Source organism: Poromitra crassiceps, assembly GCF_964638095.1.
Source record: "Poromitra crassiceps genome assembly, chromosome: 7".
Lineage (NCBI taxonomy): Eukaryota > Metazoa > Chordata > Actinopteri > Beryciformes > Melamphaidae > Poromitra > Poromitra crassiceps.
Genome location: NC_139628.1, coordinates 47,053,424 through 47,070,452, shown reverse-complemented (window position 1 = coordinate 47,070,452; position 17,029 = coordinate 47,053,424). Strand labels below are relative to the sequence as shown.

At 44.0% G+C, this 17,029-nt stretch overlaps 1 protein-coding gene across 1 annotated transcript in view; it reads left to right on the top strand.

Moving 5' to 3' along the window:
* Positions 1-16,802, top strand: part of htra3b (HtrA serine peptidase 3b) — a 17,853-nt gene extending 1,051 nt beyond the window's left edge. Inside the window, exons 2-10 of the mRNA XM_083639881.1 lie at positions 7,990-8,089; positions 8,231-8,363; positions 9,076-9,165; positions 11,358-11,552; positions 12,105-12,137; positions 12,513-12,627; positions 13,153-13,210; positions 13,683-13,778; positions 14,499-16,802. Of these exons, the coding sequence (XP_083496007.1) occupies positions 7,990-8,089; positions 8,231-8,363; positions 9,076-9,165; positions 11,358-11,552; positions 12,105-12,137; positions 12,513-12,627; positions 13,153-13,210; positions 13,683-13,778; positions 14,499-14,667 (989 nt within the window). The 3' untranslated portion in view covers positions 14,668-16,802. The remainder of the gene's footprint in view (positions 1-7,989; positions 8,090-8,230; positions 8,364-9,075; positions 9,166-11,357; positions 11,553-12,104; positions 12,138-12,512; positions 12,628-13,152; positions 13,211-13,682; positions 13,779-14,498) is intronic.
* Positions 16,803-17,029: the final 227 nt, after the last annotated feature.

Here is a 17,029-nt window from a genome sequence, read left to right as displayed (position 1 = left end):
AGCTAGCCTATTCCAAAAAATAACACATTTATCATGAGAAAAGTTATTGCTCTACCAGCATAGGCCTATCTACGCTCGCTATAGGAGGCATGACATTGTCAAGTTTTTGAATGGAGTTTGGTGTGCACGTGACCTCTCGCCATACATTAACTGAACGTCCCAGGGCTACTGTATAAGATAAACCATGGTGTGACCAGTGTGTGTGGGTGGGTGGGGGGTGGGGGGTGGGGGGTGGGGGACACACTGAATAATGGAATAGTGTTGGCTGTTCCCCATCATGTAGCCTAGAAAAACAGATTATTTTGTGTTTTTCACATATCTAAATAAACTGCTTTTGTGTTTGTGTTTGTAAAATCCAAATGAATAAGTCTCGAACAGAGAAGCAGAGTTAGGCTATGTGAGTCAAGTCTACCAGCACAGACAAAAACATTGTTTATAGAGGACAGGTGCTGTTTTAACAGGCTGTTAAAGCGGAGGCTAAACCACTTATGTGAAACAGAATAGATGGTGCCACTAAACCACACCTCCAGCAAAATGAGTATTAGTGCTGCCTGTGTGACTGGCTTATTAACACCCCCCCCCCCCACACACACACACACACACACACACACACACCTTAAAAACAAAATTCACGTGTGAACAGTTCAGGCCTTGCTTGCTGCAGTGTGTTCCCGTCAGTGGAGATCCCCCCTTGGCACTGGTGTGTGGTCAGACAGCCAGTTTCATGCTTTTCCCATTAAGGACAGGATAGGGGTGGGTGGGGAGGAGGAGGGGGGAGAGGGGTGAGTTCAGCTCAGTGCCCCAGAGCTATCTCACTCTATAAACTCCAATTTGACGACCGTTATTACACGACGGTAGGTTTAGCCAGATACACAGGCCGATATTGGTGTTTTAAATGGGCTCTGGTCCGGTCAGTGTGAGTCACCTCTGATGTGATGGGTCTGATGTAGTTTGATTGATTCCATAATTTATTGTATGATTGATCAATACTGCATTGGGTGTCAATGTGTGAAGAGCTTAACCTGACCTCATTCTGGGATTTTGATGACTAGATAGTAGATTCCACAAAAGTTTACATGATTGTTTGTTATAGTGGCAGTTTCCATGTCCTCTGATGGCTTTTCAACCTTACACACACACGCACGCACGCACGCACACGCACACACACACACACACACACACACACACACACACACACACACACACACACACACACACACACACACACACACACAGTCCCTCAGGACACTCTACAGTCATAACTTGTCTGGTTTACATGTGGAGCATGACAGCTTCTTGGAGGAAGTGTTTCACAGGCCATGACCAGGAGAGTTTGTAGCACATTACCACATTGTGTCTAGGCCTGGGCAATATCCAACATTTAATACCACCAAAATATGCCAACATACGATAGTAACTTTGATTAGGGAAACGGGAAGAAATAAAACGGGATGAAATAAAATGACTTTTTTTGCTCACTACTACAACTATGATTATGATTTTTTTTTTTACTGTCCTACGACTAGTAGATTATAGATTATAGTTGTGAGGGGGAGGGTGCGGGATATTCAATTTACTGCAGAAAATATCACAAATATCCTGTGGCGTCTGGGTAATAATGCAGTATTGCCATGCCTACCAACACGAGGGTTGCAGGTTCGAGCCCCCATGTTACCTCCGGCTTGGTCGGACGTCCATACAGGCACAATTGGCCATGTCTGTGGGTGGGAAGCCGGATTATGTGTCCTCCTGGTCGCTGCACTAGCGCCTCCTCTGGTCTGCCGGGGCTCCTGTTCGGGTGGAGGGGAACTGGGGGGAATAGCGTGATCTTCCAGTGTGCTACGTCCTGCCTGTGAAACTCCTCACTGTTAGGTGAGAAGAAGCGGCTGGTGACTGCACATGTATCGGAGGAAGCATGTGCTAGTCTATAACTCTCCCCAGATTGGCAGAGGGGGTGGAGCAATGACCGGGACAGCAGGGGGAATTTGCCAAGTTGGGGAGAAAACAGGGGGAAATCCCACCAAAACAAATTGATCAAAAGAAAATATCGCAATATCCGATATCATCAAATATCGACCCAAGTAGGAGTGAGATGTACTCGTGGTCTGTTCAGCCATGGTGGCTATCACTGCTCATCCTAACGACCCAGTTCTTCTTCTTCTGTTTATTGCAAACAAACAGGAAATGTAAAACACATCACTTCCTGTGCAGCAGAGGATTTTTACCCAGGAAAGAGCTACCAGATGCCGGCTGTTTAGAACAGACAATGTACAATGTAGGCCTGTACTGGATATAGGTTGAACCACTATTGAGTTCTATCCATCGACAATAGAAAGTAACAAGGAATAAATGAAGGATTGTTACTTTAATCCAAAGAATGAAATGAACCGTACATCAAGCAGTGTTTCAACATCAATATCCAATCCATTTTTGTTTATTGCAGCCAAACAGACAAATAACATGTTTAGTCTTCAAAAGAAGGAACCAACCCCAACTTCACCCCATCACCCACCCACCAACCCCAACTTCACCCCATCACCCACCCACCAACCCCAACTTCACCCCATCACCCACCCACCAACCCCAACTTCACCCCATCACCCACCCACCAACCCCAACTTCACCCCATCACCCACTCACCAACCCCAACTTCACCCCATCACCCACCCACCAACCCCAACTTCACCCCATCACCCACCCACCAACCCCAACTTCACCCCATCACCCACCAACCAACCCCAACTTCACCCCATCACCCACTTACCAACCCCAACTTCACCCCATCACCTGACACCCACCAACCCCAACTTCACCCCATCACCCACTTACCAACCCCAACTTCACCCCATCACCTGACACCCACCAACCCCAACTTCACCCCATCACCCACCAACCAACCCCAACTTCACCCCATCACCCACTTACCAACCCCAACTTCACCCCATCACCTGACACCCACCAACCCCAACTTCACCCCATCACCTACCCACCAACCCCAACTTCACCCCATCACCTGACACCCACCAACCCCAACTTCACCCCATCACCCGACACCCACCCACCCGCATCATCACCCCCAAAAAATATACAAAAGAGCAAAGAAACGTCCTGGGGACTGCTGCTCTGACTGCTACAGTCATCACCACACTGTCCACTGAAACAGACACACTCAGGGGGTCAAAGACATCTAACACACACACACACACACACACACACACACACACACACACACACACACGTGTCCCCATGGAGAGAGTTAAACTGAGGAAGCAGGAAGTCTGTGCAGCCCACAGTTGTGGCAGAGTCTATTTACACTTCACTTTGATCACAGGGAAGTTATTTTCTCTGGGTTTAAGGGGTTTGCGAGTGGCACACACACACACGCACACGCACACACACACACACACACACACACACACACACACACACACACACACACAGACACACACACAGACTGTGTCATTGGAGCGGTACAAACCTAAAGGGAGTGGTAGACTAAGAATATAGTGTATGGGTGACTGACCTGCAGGTCTCCGCTCCCTATGTCTCCTTTGTGAGGCAGTCATGATGCCCTTTTAGATTAGAGTGAGTTTGAAGATAATTTCCTTAATTGACCAATTAGAACAGATTCTTCCCTTCGCTGTGTTTTGACTGCTTGACCCTTTTCTGTTTGTACCGCATGTACTAACCCAGTGCTAAATACAAGAAAAGGGGAGATTTTGAGTGCTTAAGATAACACTTGCCCTTGCCCTTTCCCTTGCACTTGCACTTGCATCAGGCATAATACATGGCCCTATAGAGAGGTGGCCAAATGGGCCTGAATGCAACCTGCCCTGACATAGTAGTTATGTCTGTATATGTCTGTATGTGTGTGTGTGTGTGGGGGGGGGGGGGGGTGAGGGGAGGGTTACTGGATTAAGGATGAAATTATTTTGTTTTTCTCTCCTTCCTACATCGCCTAGCAACCAGATGTTGTGTGTGCTTGTCAGAAGCTCTCCCATAAACTGACACTTCTCTGAGGGCATTGAAAGGCATTCTGGGAAATGTAGTAAATCTGTAACTGAAGTAGAAGTAGACGAGGCAGGTTGAGGGAATGTAGATGAACCAAAAAGGTAAATTACAATCAGCAATCTGCCTGTTCAGAACACGTATGTTTTTGACCGGCCACTGTCTGTGAGTGTGTGTATGAGTGTGTGTGTGTGTGTGTGTGTGTGAGTGAGTGAGTGAGTGAGTGAGTGAGTGAGTGAGTGAGTGAGTGAGTGAGTGAGTGAGTGACTCACTCACTCACTCACTCACTCACTCACTCACTCACTCATTTGGTGCAATTTGGACACATGACACGTTCAATATTAATAAACGTGGAATAAACAAGCGAACAGCGCTCTGTGCACTAGTCTACATTCCACTAGGTCCGTGTTCGGTCCGTCTGCGCTGCGGTACGGCATCGGAGCCGATACGTTTCCACTCTACGCCTACATTCCACTAGGTCCGTGTTCGGTCCGTCTGCGCTGCGGTACGGCATCGGAGCCGATACGTTTCCACTCTAATCATTGTGTCAACTCCCACCTACTCCGCTGCGTTGCGTGTCTACTCCGTCCCAGCTCCGACGATCCGGAGCTCTCCGAAAAAGATACGCAAGGGTTCTATTTTTCACGGATGACGGAGCAAAGCCGCAGCAAGTTGGGCGGAGCCAGGCATGAAATCAACAGGGCAGAGGTGTTTACAGCATTCAATATCAAGCCAGAGGAGGAATGTATGAGGGAAAGTTCATAATTGAAGTGGAAAACCACAAAATAATATATGACACAACACATCCTTTTTACAAGGACAACACCAAGCAAGCCCACCCCTCCTCTGCTCCTCCAGTTGGGAACAATGATCTTCTGCCTGTTTGTTGTTGTATTTATCCCACATACAAATTGTCTCGCTCGATTTTACAGTGATAACCTGTCGGTCTCGTCACTCTAGCTGTCTGGCGCAGCTGAGCCGTGACGTGCTCTACACGCAGCCGGTTAGTGCGTTCAGTCCAAGAGCGAAAATCGCATTAGTCGCTCGAGTTTGACTGCGCAAATTATCCGCCAAACTCGAGGGAATGTGCGAATGAGGCAAATGTTGAAAGTGATAAACAGCCTTGTATGGAGTTTAATGATCATATAACGACAATACTGCAAGGCCACATGGTATAACATTCCATGTCATCATATCTGCTGAGACATGTCATCAGCTTTTGGTCTGGAGCTGCCTTGTCATCATCTCAAAGTCAGCTCTTCTTCAGTCTAAAGTAACCAAACCACATTTTCCTAGATTTCTCCTCAAAGGCTAAAGCTTTGGCCTACAGCTGACTGCTAAATTACTACGTGACTCAATCTTTATTGAAGAGTCGACGCTGAAGTCATCGTTACCGCTCGACCCGTACAGACTTGCCACCGCTCCCCCACCCCCCAATACTGGCAGCAGCTCCGCTTGTTTTTCCAAGCGGGCCGCCAAGTCGGTGCCATCAGGTGGCTTTGTGGAATGTTTGGGTAGTCGACCCGAGGCTGAGATCTGCTTACTTTGCATTGGAGTTTCTACATCTCGATGTGTTCAGGATCTTCAGGAATGGTCGGGTGCATTAGATAATATCTCTATGCAATGGATGGCCCAGTTATCCCATATATATATCATTAAAGTTTCATTTCACCTCATCTCTCCTCATCTTGGCAATGAGGCAACATCGCATTTCAGGATTTGGGACTGGTGAGCTCAGAGGGAAAGGATTTAAATGCATGATTTTCTCATGAGGAAATAATTGGCTCTTTATACACAGATTAATGCTGACGTTAATCATGGTAGAGTTAATCCTCTAGGAAACGAGGGGCTGGAGGTGGCCTCTTGTGGGCGGGTCCCCATGCAAGTAGATTATATTTTAATGACCCTAGCTCAGGGCTGAATTAATAAGATAAAGATCAGGACTCCTGCTGCTCTCTGTCCTTAGCTTACATAAAGATGGATGTATAGCTCCGTATAGAATCTGGACCTCAGTGTTTTGAGTCTCTGTTCTGCTACAACTGCATTTCCCTTATCAACAATTGCTGGATGTAACTTAAAGTCTAGTCCAGTAATGAAAGTCATTTGCAGTAGGTCCAGTGGTTCCAGGCCAGTGGTTTAGCCAGACAGATTTGACTGTATAATTTGTATATGAGCCAAGTCAGGAAATACCTGAGTCAAGAAAAGTTGACCAGTAGTCATGAGATTTTAATCTGCTAATGGAATTCCCCCTTTAACCTGCTTCCTCCTGATAAAATAACATGTGATCAGGCCAACTGGCTTTTAGATCTGTCAGATTATGTATAAGTGTAAGGGTGACCCATAGAACATTCAAACTGACTGACTGACTGACTGACTGACTGACTGACTGACTGACTGACTGACTGACTGACTGACTGACTGACTGACTAGCAGCCATAAAGCCTCTGATCTGCTTGAACTCCTTGGTCATTTCACCTATGGACATACACTTTATCTGTGATTATTTATTTATATACCGTAGGAGCATAAAACTGTTCCCAAGTGCAGTCTAGTGGTTGAGTTTAAATGTAAAATACAGTCTGGCTCTAGGGCAGGCCTTGCTGATCCCAGGTCAGTGCTAACCAAGCATGAGTCTACAGCTGTGAGGCCGTCATTCCTCCATCCTTTCATCCCTCACTTTCTCACAAACTGATCCCAGTCCAGACTCCCAGGTTTTCCCTCAGCAACCGAAATGAAAACCATGTGTTTCTCAGACTGTTTCCAGATCAGTGTAACCACCACATGTGCCTGACCGCGAGCCAGAGAGCAACCATGGTCACCTGAAAAACACTTGTTTGGTCTAAAAACAGTTTTGCCTGTGGTTTTAACAGAGAAATGGGGTGGTTTGGGTCTAGTTAGGTCGAGGCATTTTGTCTCTGGGCGGTTGTAATAGGTCGTTGAAAGTTTGCATCATTAAACGCACGCACGCATACACACACACACGCACACATGCGCGCGCACACACACACACACACACACACACACACACACACACACACACACACAAACAAATAGAGTAATTATGGAGAGTAATTATGGTGATGGTTATTTCTAGAATGTGTAAGATGCTGCTCTGTTCATTGATTTGGTTTAAAAAAGAAGAGTCTGAGTTTAGAAAGGTTATATTTATCTTGGTCAAAGACAAGTATGAGCGCTGACTTTCTCTATATAAGCCATAATAAAAGACACATCAAATCCATGAAATCAGTTTGATCCTCAAGAACGCAAGACGTTATAAAGCAATGTAAAGGTTATTTATAATAATAAACTTTATAGAGTACTTATAATAATAAACTTTATAGAGTACTTATCAACAGCCACAAAGTGCTTTACAAGGAATGAACAATAGAAAAGCACAGACGAGTTGGAATATCTCCAGTAAAAGTTATTGAGTAAAAAGTTTTAATTGATTTAATTGATCTTTTCAAGGGTTTTTACACTTTTCCCACTTACGTCCTTAATAAACGTATATATTTTGTGTATCATGTCTTGTATGGTAAAAAAAAAGTCTACATTTGACATTTTGCTTCTGAAGAACAATTATAGCCATTGGTTTTCATGTAGAATACTAACAGAATATACATAAAATGTTTTCCTCATATTGTGGTAAGTGGCTGGTACGGAGAAGAGTCGTACATGTGTCATGCTAAATTAAAGAGTTGAATGCACAGAACTTGAATGGACTGAATGGCAATTTGGTTAGTGGGTTACACAGCATGAAATGATGCTGTTGCACGAGTGCATAGCCAACTGTAAAAACTGAACGCTCTCTAGCTGTTCTAATCTTAGCAATCCGTGGCAGCAAGAACTGCTCACCTCAGTGACTTGCAAAGTTTAAGTGGGAATACGCTTGCTAGCCAAACGGTTCACATAAAAATGATGTGTTTGATTGAATGCGTATTAAATTGTTATTAACATGCATAATTCTTCTTGCTAGTATAGGTCCTTTAAATCCTGCCAGTCCTCGCTACAAGTTCAACTTCATCGCAGATGTGGTGGAGAAAATCGCTCCCGCTGTGGTCCACATCGAGCTCTTCCTCAGGTACTGTACACTACTGACTGTGGAATGAACGTGAATGTGACTTAGATTTGTGTAGTATGTTTATTCAGCATATATCCTGTCTAATCTGTATGAAGTGTGTGAAAGAGTGATGGTGATTTGGGCTGTGACCCCTGACCCCAGGCACCCTCTGTTTGGGCGTAACGTGCCGCTGTCCAGCGGCTCTGGCTTTGTGATGGCAGACACTGGTCTGATCATCACCAACGCCCACGTGGTGTCCAGCACCACGCCCGTGTCCGGCCGGCAGCACCTCAAGGTACAGTGTCTCAGTTCCTCCACAGGGATCCTTCAAGTTTCATCTTTACTTTACTTGAACTCTCAAGTCTTCAATCTTACCAACAACACAGGTCGCCAGGATAAAATGTTGGTATTTTATGTGTAGAATATCAACGTAAATTTAAAACAAAACGTGGCAAAGTTTCTAAAACATTCTCTACGTTCACACAGCAGGCAAACATGGCCCGAATCAGATTTTCTTTCCCCTAAGTGACTCAGGTCAGTTTTTTACATGACAGTACAAGTCACATGGGATATGACTTTTTTAAATCAACAACACCCTTACGGGCCACCGCACTTTCAATAGCAGACTCTATGACGTGTATAACGTTGATACACACATATCAAGAAACGTGATATGCAAGATATTTTTGGTTAAAAAAAAATCATATTCTACAAATCTGTGGATTGCAAAAATGTATAATGCTGACATTTTATTCTGGCGACCAGGCTGGTTACCAAACAATCAATCAGCCATTGGACTGAGGACTGTCTCATCTAAACGATATGCAATTTTGTGAAATCCCTGTGCATAGAAGATCAGTGGATACTGGATACACATAATATAACGCTAGTCTCATAGAAAGAGATAAATCAAAGTCCTAATCTATGACATTTCTCCCACTTTATCTCTGAGTTGTGAAGTGACCAGAAATGTCAAGAAATCTCATCTCCTCCATTCTTTCCTCCAGGTCCAGATGCATAATGGTGATGTGCATGAAGCCAGCATCAAGGACATCGACAAAAAGTCGGACATCGCTACCATCAAAATCAACCCATCGGTGCGTCCACATCATCGTCATGTCATCTTCTCATCTAGTTAGCAGGACATCATTCTCACAGTTGTCCTGCTGTCCTGTAGTCCGGTAAAACGCATTCTGTTTGGCTCCATGGATCCACCCGCTCCCAGCGATTTCCAGAAATTAGAATGTAACCGGGTCAATCAGGGACCTGTGCCGTAGTTGACAACGTCACCGGCCAATCAGGTTGCCGGCAAAACAGTATGGTGTCTGCCGAAGCAACGTTAACATTAACATTATTAAACACACCCCAGCTGTAAGTGCCGTTATTGCAGAATAGAGTCAATAACAACAATTATTAATTAAACAAGAGTAATGCACCAGCAGAGTTTCTCGGTGGAAGAGGCGTTTTCGCCGTTCTTCCGAGTGGATTTGGATTGGCTTTGGTGATGCTGATTGGCTGAAGGAGTTGTCTGTCAAGGCAAGTGCTCCCGCCCACTGAAATCAATGTATACTATAAGCGTCTGGAAGTTCAGACTGATACATAGAGCTTAGCAGGATGTGAGGTCGTGTTCAGGGTAGTTTTCCCAGGTTCGCTGCCCTGTTCCTTTGGATAATCTTAAACCTTCCTCTTGGCATTAGTGTGGGCCTATTGTGTGTCACCACCCACCACGCTGCGACTCACTTCTACTCGACCTAGACAATGATCAGCTGTGCGTCTAGGGGGTAAAGCTGGATTTCCGATATAACATGCCGTCAAGCCAGACATATTGTTTATTGTCAGCATCCCAGGCTCTTTGTGGCAACAGATTGAGACACACTCTCCTGCTTTGTGGGTGAATTCAGATGCGACACCTCATCCCAGCCACAAAGTAGAAACAGTCTGTGCATTGTTATAGACATCAGTCATCAGGACTCGGGGTTAGAACACAGGGAGGAGGGGTCCCAGCAGGGCAATGAGTCTGTGGAGGGGAATGTCACCCAGGGCAGCACACCCAACGTGTGTGTACAGTGTGTGTGTGTGTGTGTGTGTGTGTGTGTGTGTGTGTGTGTGTGTGTGTGTGTGTGTGTCACGTGTGCAGGTTCACTGTAGTGTTAATAGGGTGGGGGGGCTTGGGAGGTGTGGTGCTGCCTAGAACACAGTCAGGATCGAAGAACTCCCCCCGAGTTTTGAAGCTAAATGATCCCAGCCATGCAGTCCCAGGTGTCCAGGTCATCCATGGATCATACCACCTCAGGGACATTTTGGGGTTTTTTGGAATGTGGTGAGTTTGTTTTGAAATTCATTTGTTTTTTTGGGTTGTTGTTTTTTTTACATTGCATTAGATTGATGTCATACAGTGGGAGAGGTAGGGAGGAGTGGGATGAAGAGAAATCCGAGCCAAAACACTCCACCTTAAAGAGATCCCAAACAGGCGGAGAATGTCTCGGTCCCTCCTCTCTCACCATCTGTCGAGCGAGCATGTGTTTCTACTCACTTCTTTTCCTCCCCTTCACCTCTTCAACCCTTCTTTTTTCATCAGATCCCCCTCTCTTTCTTTTACTAGCACCTTTTTGGTCTGCCTCTTTCCTTTCCGTTGTATCTTACACATAATTTCTTTCCGACATATTTCATATTCCTTTATTCCATTCTTTGTATGTTTTCTTCTTTTTTTTATAATTTTTTCTTTTTCTTTTCGGATTGCCCATATTGCTCCATTTCTACCCCAATTGTACTCGGTCAATTCCCCCTGCTGTCCCGGTCGTTGCTCCACCCCCTCTGCTCATCTGGGGACAGTTGTAGACTACCACATGCTTCCGCTGATACATGTGCAGTCGCCAGCCGCTTCTTTTCACCTGACAGCGAGGAGTTTCACCGGCAGGACGTAGCATGTGGGGAACTGGGAGGCTCACGCCATTCACTCCAGGTGCCCCGACCGACCAGGGGAGGCACTAGTGCAACGAGCAGGATACATACCCTTAATCCGGCATCCCACCCGCAGACACGACCAATTGTGCCTGTATGGACGCCCGACCAAGCCGGAGGTAACACGGGGGCTCGAACATGTGACCCTCGTGTTGGTAGGCACTACCCAGAAGCCCACAATTCTGTTTTCATGCATATTTTCATTCATTTTTCTTTAGCACAGCATTTACTGTGATCCTAAATGGATGAAAATCGATTGATTGTTTATTTTCTGGAAAGGTGGACAGTGTGTTTTCTTAGCAGTATTTCCTCACTTGTCTTCCCTCAGACCAAGCTGCCTGTTCTGCTGCTGGGCCACAGTGCGGACCTGAGGCCCGGGGAGTTTGTGGTGGCGATCGGCAGTCCCTTCGCCCTGCAGAACACCGTCACCACCGGCATCGTCAGCACCGCCCAGAGGGATGGCAAGGAGCTGGGCATCAGGGACTCCGACATGGACTACATCCAGACAGACGCTATTATCAATGTGAGAGTACAGCAGCTGACAGTTTTAATGACTTTAGACTTGACTTGGCTTGGGTTCTGGTGACTTGACTTTGACTTGTATTTTGATGACTTGAAAAGCTTTCTAAAGTCTTGACAAAAGATTGTGTTTGTGCAAATGAATTACATTGAACGTGATGTTTTCTGAATTTGTATGGAATGATTGATTTTATGGGGGCGTAATAAATAATAGCAAATTAATCAACATATCAAAGAAGTAAGGGTTTAGCATATTGGGGTTTTAATGGAATTTATTCTTGGGTTGATTCATGGAGACACTAATAATGAAGTTTTTTTTGTTACTTCCAACCATGGAATACAATAGCAGACATACAGACACACGTATGCATCAGGGTTCAATTCATTCAATTTGGATTTGCATCCAAATTTAAAAATTGCTCGTCAGAAAATCTCCTTTTATCTGACATTTAACAAAATGATTAAGAATGATCACCCTATTAAACAACACATTATGATAAATTATGATAAATTGGTGAAAGGAACGCAGTGACACCTGCTTTCTCTTCTATTACAGTATGGAAATTCAGGAGGACCTCTTGTCAATTTGGTAAGACTTTGGATTTGACTTTGCTTTACAATGGATGGAAAAATGCTTTTCTCTGCTTCAGTCTTATTTTTTAACGTAGCGCTCTTCTTATGTCCATAAATCTTTGCGGGATGCGGGAACATTTGCTATTCTATTATATCATCTCCTGTCTGGCTCTATTATTATATCTCCTGTCTGGCTAATGTGACGCTTGAACTCATCATTCTTGGTTGCTTTCATAACCCTGGCAATCGAGAAATGTCAGCTTTTTTTCTATGAATGTACTCCATGTTATTTGCTCTGGGACAATAGTGTCATCTATATAACTTAGTAAAATGCTGACATGGAAATAGTCATAAATAACACTGTCCCGCTGTGCTTGTGTGTGTGTGTGAGGATGGAGAGGTGATCGGCATCAACACCCTGAAGGTGGCAGCAGGGATCTCCTTCGCCATCCCCTCTGACAGGATCACGCGCTTCCTCAACGAGTCAATGGACAAGCACAGTAAAGGTGAGCCCCAAACACACGCTCACACACACACACACACACACACACACACACACATGAGCGTACACACACGCATGCATGTACGCATGCACGCGCACGCACACACACACACACACACACACACACACACACACACACACACACACACACACACACACACACACACACACACACACACACACACAGGCCTTTGTGCAAGTTCAAAGTACATCAATAATGCCATGTTTTTTCTTATTTATTGATTTTTAATGTTAACTTTTAACCCATTGATACCTGATGCAGCATTTGTGTGTGTATCCCTTTAAGACCGTGAACCGCGTTAACGCGGTTCGCGGTCTTAAAGGGATACGCACACAAATGAGGGATATACACGCAAATGCTGCATCAGGTATCAATGGGTTAAAAGTGCCAGCAACAAGGTGTCTGGGTAGGAAACCCGGGTTCAATTCTAGCTGTGAGGTGACAGCTCTACCACTGAGCCACCATGCCCCTTGAATATTCAGCAACTAACTGTAGTCTCTGTTACAGATGTGAGGTCCATAAAGAAGCGTTTCATTGGAATAAGGATGCTGACCATCACATCAGCGTAAGTGCAACAGGTCTAACTGATGAAGATGATGATAACTATAATGCTGATGAGAAATATGGCAAATGCATATCTCAACTAGCTACACGTATTATAGTGTATTAGTGTACCATGATCTAAAAAATGATGTTTCCTCTCTGCTAGTGATACAATTCTAGAGTAAACACAGAAGAATAGTTTTTTTGTATTGTTTTTATTTCTTGAAAATTTGGTATGGTCAAATTTGAAGATATAGAACATTGTCAGAAAATATTGCCTATTGGCAGCTTAAATACAAAATAGTATTGGTATTGGCTTTCAAATAGGCCTGTGTGTGTGTGTGTGTGTGTGTGTGTGTGTGTGTGTGTGTGTGTGTGTGTGTGTGTGTGTGTGTGTGTGTGTGTGTGTGTGTGTGTGTGTGTGTGTGTGTGTGTGTGTGTGTGTGTGTGTGTGTGTGTGTGTGTGTGTGTGTGTGTGTGTGTGTGTTTTCCAGGCTGGTTGAAGAGCTACAACAGCAGAACCCAGATTTCCCCAATGTTACCAGTGGGATCTACGTCCATGAGGTGGTTCCTCACTCACCTGCACAGAAGTAGGTTTGATTGATTGATTGATTGATTGATTGATTGATTGATTGATTGGTTGATTGATTGATTGATATTATTTGGCAAAAGTACAGACAACATCCCAGAGGATAACACGTAAGAGCGTACTTAAACACTTGTTTCCAACGTGGTCCTCGTTGATGGACACGGAAACAGTACACAAAAATTCACCATTCACCATCACACTGTCTCTTTACTCTAAAACTCTTTATACTAATTTAAACAGTAATATCATTGCTTTATCTTTAGCTACCTGTGTGGTATTCTTCTGACTCATCCTCTCTCACCTTCAAATATCCAAACACACTACTACCTCGTTGTTGCTCCAATGTCATTGTGAACAGTCTCTCTTTAGCCCGGCCTGTTCCAAACCGTTCCCTATTACAGAAATAGTGAACTATATAGTGTGTTCGCCTTTTTTTTTTTTACTAATGTCAGAATTCTCAACGTTAGTTTGATTCACTATAGTCCATTATAAAATACCCACAATGCACTGCAATTTCTAGTGAACAGCGAATGTATCCTACATTTTCTCCCATATACCACAATGCAATGCGGTCGTGTTTCCCAAAGGAGAAGAAGAGTGAGGTAGTGTCCGAAACTCGTTTGATCGTTCCCCATATAGTTCACTATATAAACATAATGAGGACTAGTGAGTGAGTGAATCAGTGAAGTATTCCCTAACACAGCTATTGTCTTTCTACCAGAGGTGGGATCAGAGACGGCGATATCATTGTGAAGCTGAACGGCCGACCCCTGACCACCACGGCCGACCTCCAGGGGGCACTGCAGGAGGAGACGGCCCTGCTGCTGGAGGTCAGGAGGGACAACGACGACCTGCTCTTCAACATCGAACCCGACCTGATCATGCAATAGAGACAATGGAAACACCACTGGCCCCTGTAGGGCGCGTTATAGACCCACAGGTAGGGTTGCCGATATGGGTCTCAGATATCAAGCCAATCAGGGTGGTCCAGCTTTGATATGATGGAGGTTCCTCCCTGGCCATACCTAGTCAATATGTTTCTATTGTTGTTTGTTTTTGTTTCTATATCAGATGTCTGACCAGGGAAATCATACCATTCCTCTGTGCTGTGGTGTTGGAGGGTTTTACTCCAACACTGTAAAACATGCAATGCAAACAGCTTTGTTTTTTGGCGTGAAAATGGTCAAAATAAAAAATATTGAATATTGGCTATGGTAGCTTCAATCAAAAAAATAATGACTTTGATATCGGCCTTGAGGAACCCATTTCAGTCAAACCGTACAAGACAGCTAGCAGCTTCATTGTCCAAAGGTACTAGTGGTTTAACTTGTTCAGTAATCACAGCAACAAAATAGCACACCCAGTAACAAGTTGCCACCCAACAGTATCACATGAAGCTGATGTTTGAGGACATCTGGACTGAGGTGGCTCTGAAAGACGTTGTTCCATCTAGGGTCAGTCCTGCTGGGTGTTAATACTTTGCCCTTACAGAAATAAGCTGACCCCAGATCTGTGCTAAACAAAGACTTTTAAACAGAGCTATAAGTGGCAAAAACCACCCCCACGCCCCACCACCAACAAAGCCAGTCAACCATACAGTCGCTGGACGTCGTTGACGGACGCAGACACTCGCTTCGACATATTCCCCGCCATGTGAGCTGGACGTTGGGATGCGATGCTTTATTATGAGACACTTGATATTTGCATTTTGTGTTTTATGTCTTCTGTGTCATGCTGTATTAGCTTGTTGTGATAGCCATTTTGTTGAGACCCATTGAAACCCCAAAGCAAATGGAACATTTTAAGGCAAGCACATCCAAAGCACATGGTCATAACATTTAAACACGCCCTTTAGCATGCAGCCATTTTGGAGGCAGCTTTTGGCAGCAAGGGCTGAGAATAGATGATCGTTTCTAAATGTGCTCGACTGGATCTCAGAATTCAATTTCCGTGCTTGGTTTGTCTGCGAACTGATTTCATCACTGATCCATCTGACTGATTTTGTTAGCCCTATATGTTCATATAATATTAGCTTGTTAGCTAGCTAATTATGCCTTCTCAAGCTAGTAGAGAATAGGGCTAAATACAAGACAATTTAATGTGTCACAGTAACCTACATTTGGAAACTAACCTACCATATCAGACTATTCACTTTTACTGACAACGATACTAAATGGATCTATACACCACAATTAAAAGTCTCCTTTTCTAGACAGTTTTTTGAGTAATAAGTGAATTCTCCATTGGATGATGAATGCCAGATGTACAACTCCAAAGTCTCTACAATAGTGCTGGCACAATTTAGGGGGTTGAATATTTCATGGGGCAAGAGTAGAAAATTGAAAGTAATTTGTCTGATGATTTTTGTCTAATGTAAGAAAAAGTGTTTCTATGCTTCTGATGGTTTTATAATCTGCTTATTTCGCATCACATTGCACACTTCAAGTAAAGTGTTATTGACAAGTTTGAGATCGTGTACTAGGCTAGTCCATTACCAAGCATTCCTCTATGTTATCTCTGGTTTATGGAGGCCATAGGTGAGTCTTCAATGCTGTAAGTTGTCATTCCATAACCAAATGTGAAAACTTAGTTTTTGACAAGTTGAAATGATGTATTCTGTTGGGATGAAGAGCACACCATGTGAGCAGATGTGTTCATACTTAGTCTGAATGCTGCAGGACTCTTGCTGTTCTGGTATCATGTTTGTTTGTGCTTCTTTTTTTTTTGTGACCAAGTTTTTATTGGTTTTTCTTTTTGTTCACATGAGGCTACATTACAGATCAAATAATACAAATATTATGGGGTAATATAATATACATGAATCATTATACCACATCATTTGTTTGTGCTTCTTGTATGAATAATAGACCCATGGCTTTATCGCACACTATCAAAATCAATATGTTTACATGTAAGGAGACACCAAAGCAATAACCTACATCTGCTTTTGGAAGTCATTTGATCATTTGATTGGACATTTTGTGACTTTTTTTTTCTACTAAATAAAGTTTTCATAAACTTGTGACACTGTGTTATCACTTCTCTCATCTCACATTGTTGTGGAAATCCAACGTTGTACACATATCCTCACTTTTAAATCTAGGTCACTGCCTATGACTCATGGGACATTTTTGCAGTACAATACCTTGACTGTGTACCACACCGCAGTACAATACCTTGACTGTGTACCACACTGCAGTACAATACCTTGACTGTGTACCACACTGCAGTACAATACCTTGACTGTGTACC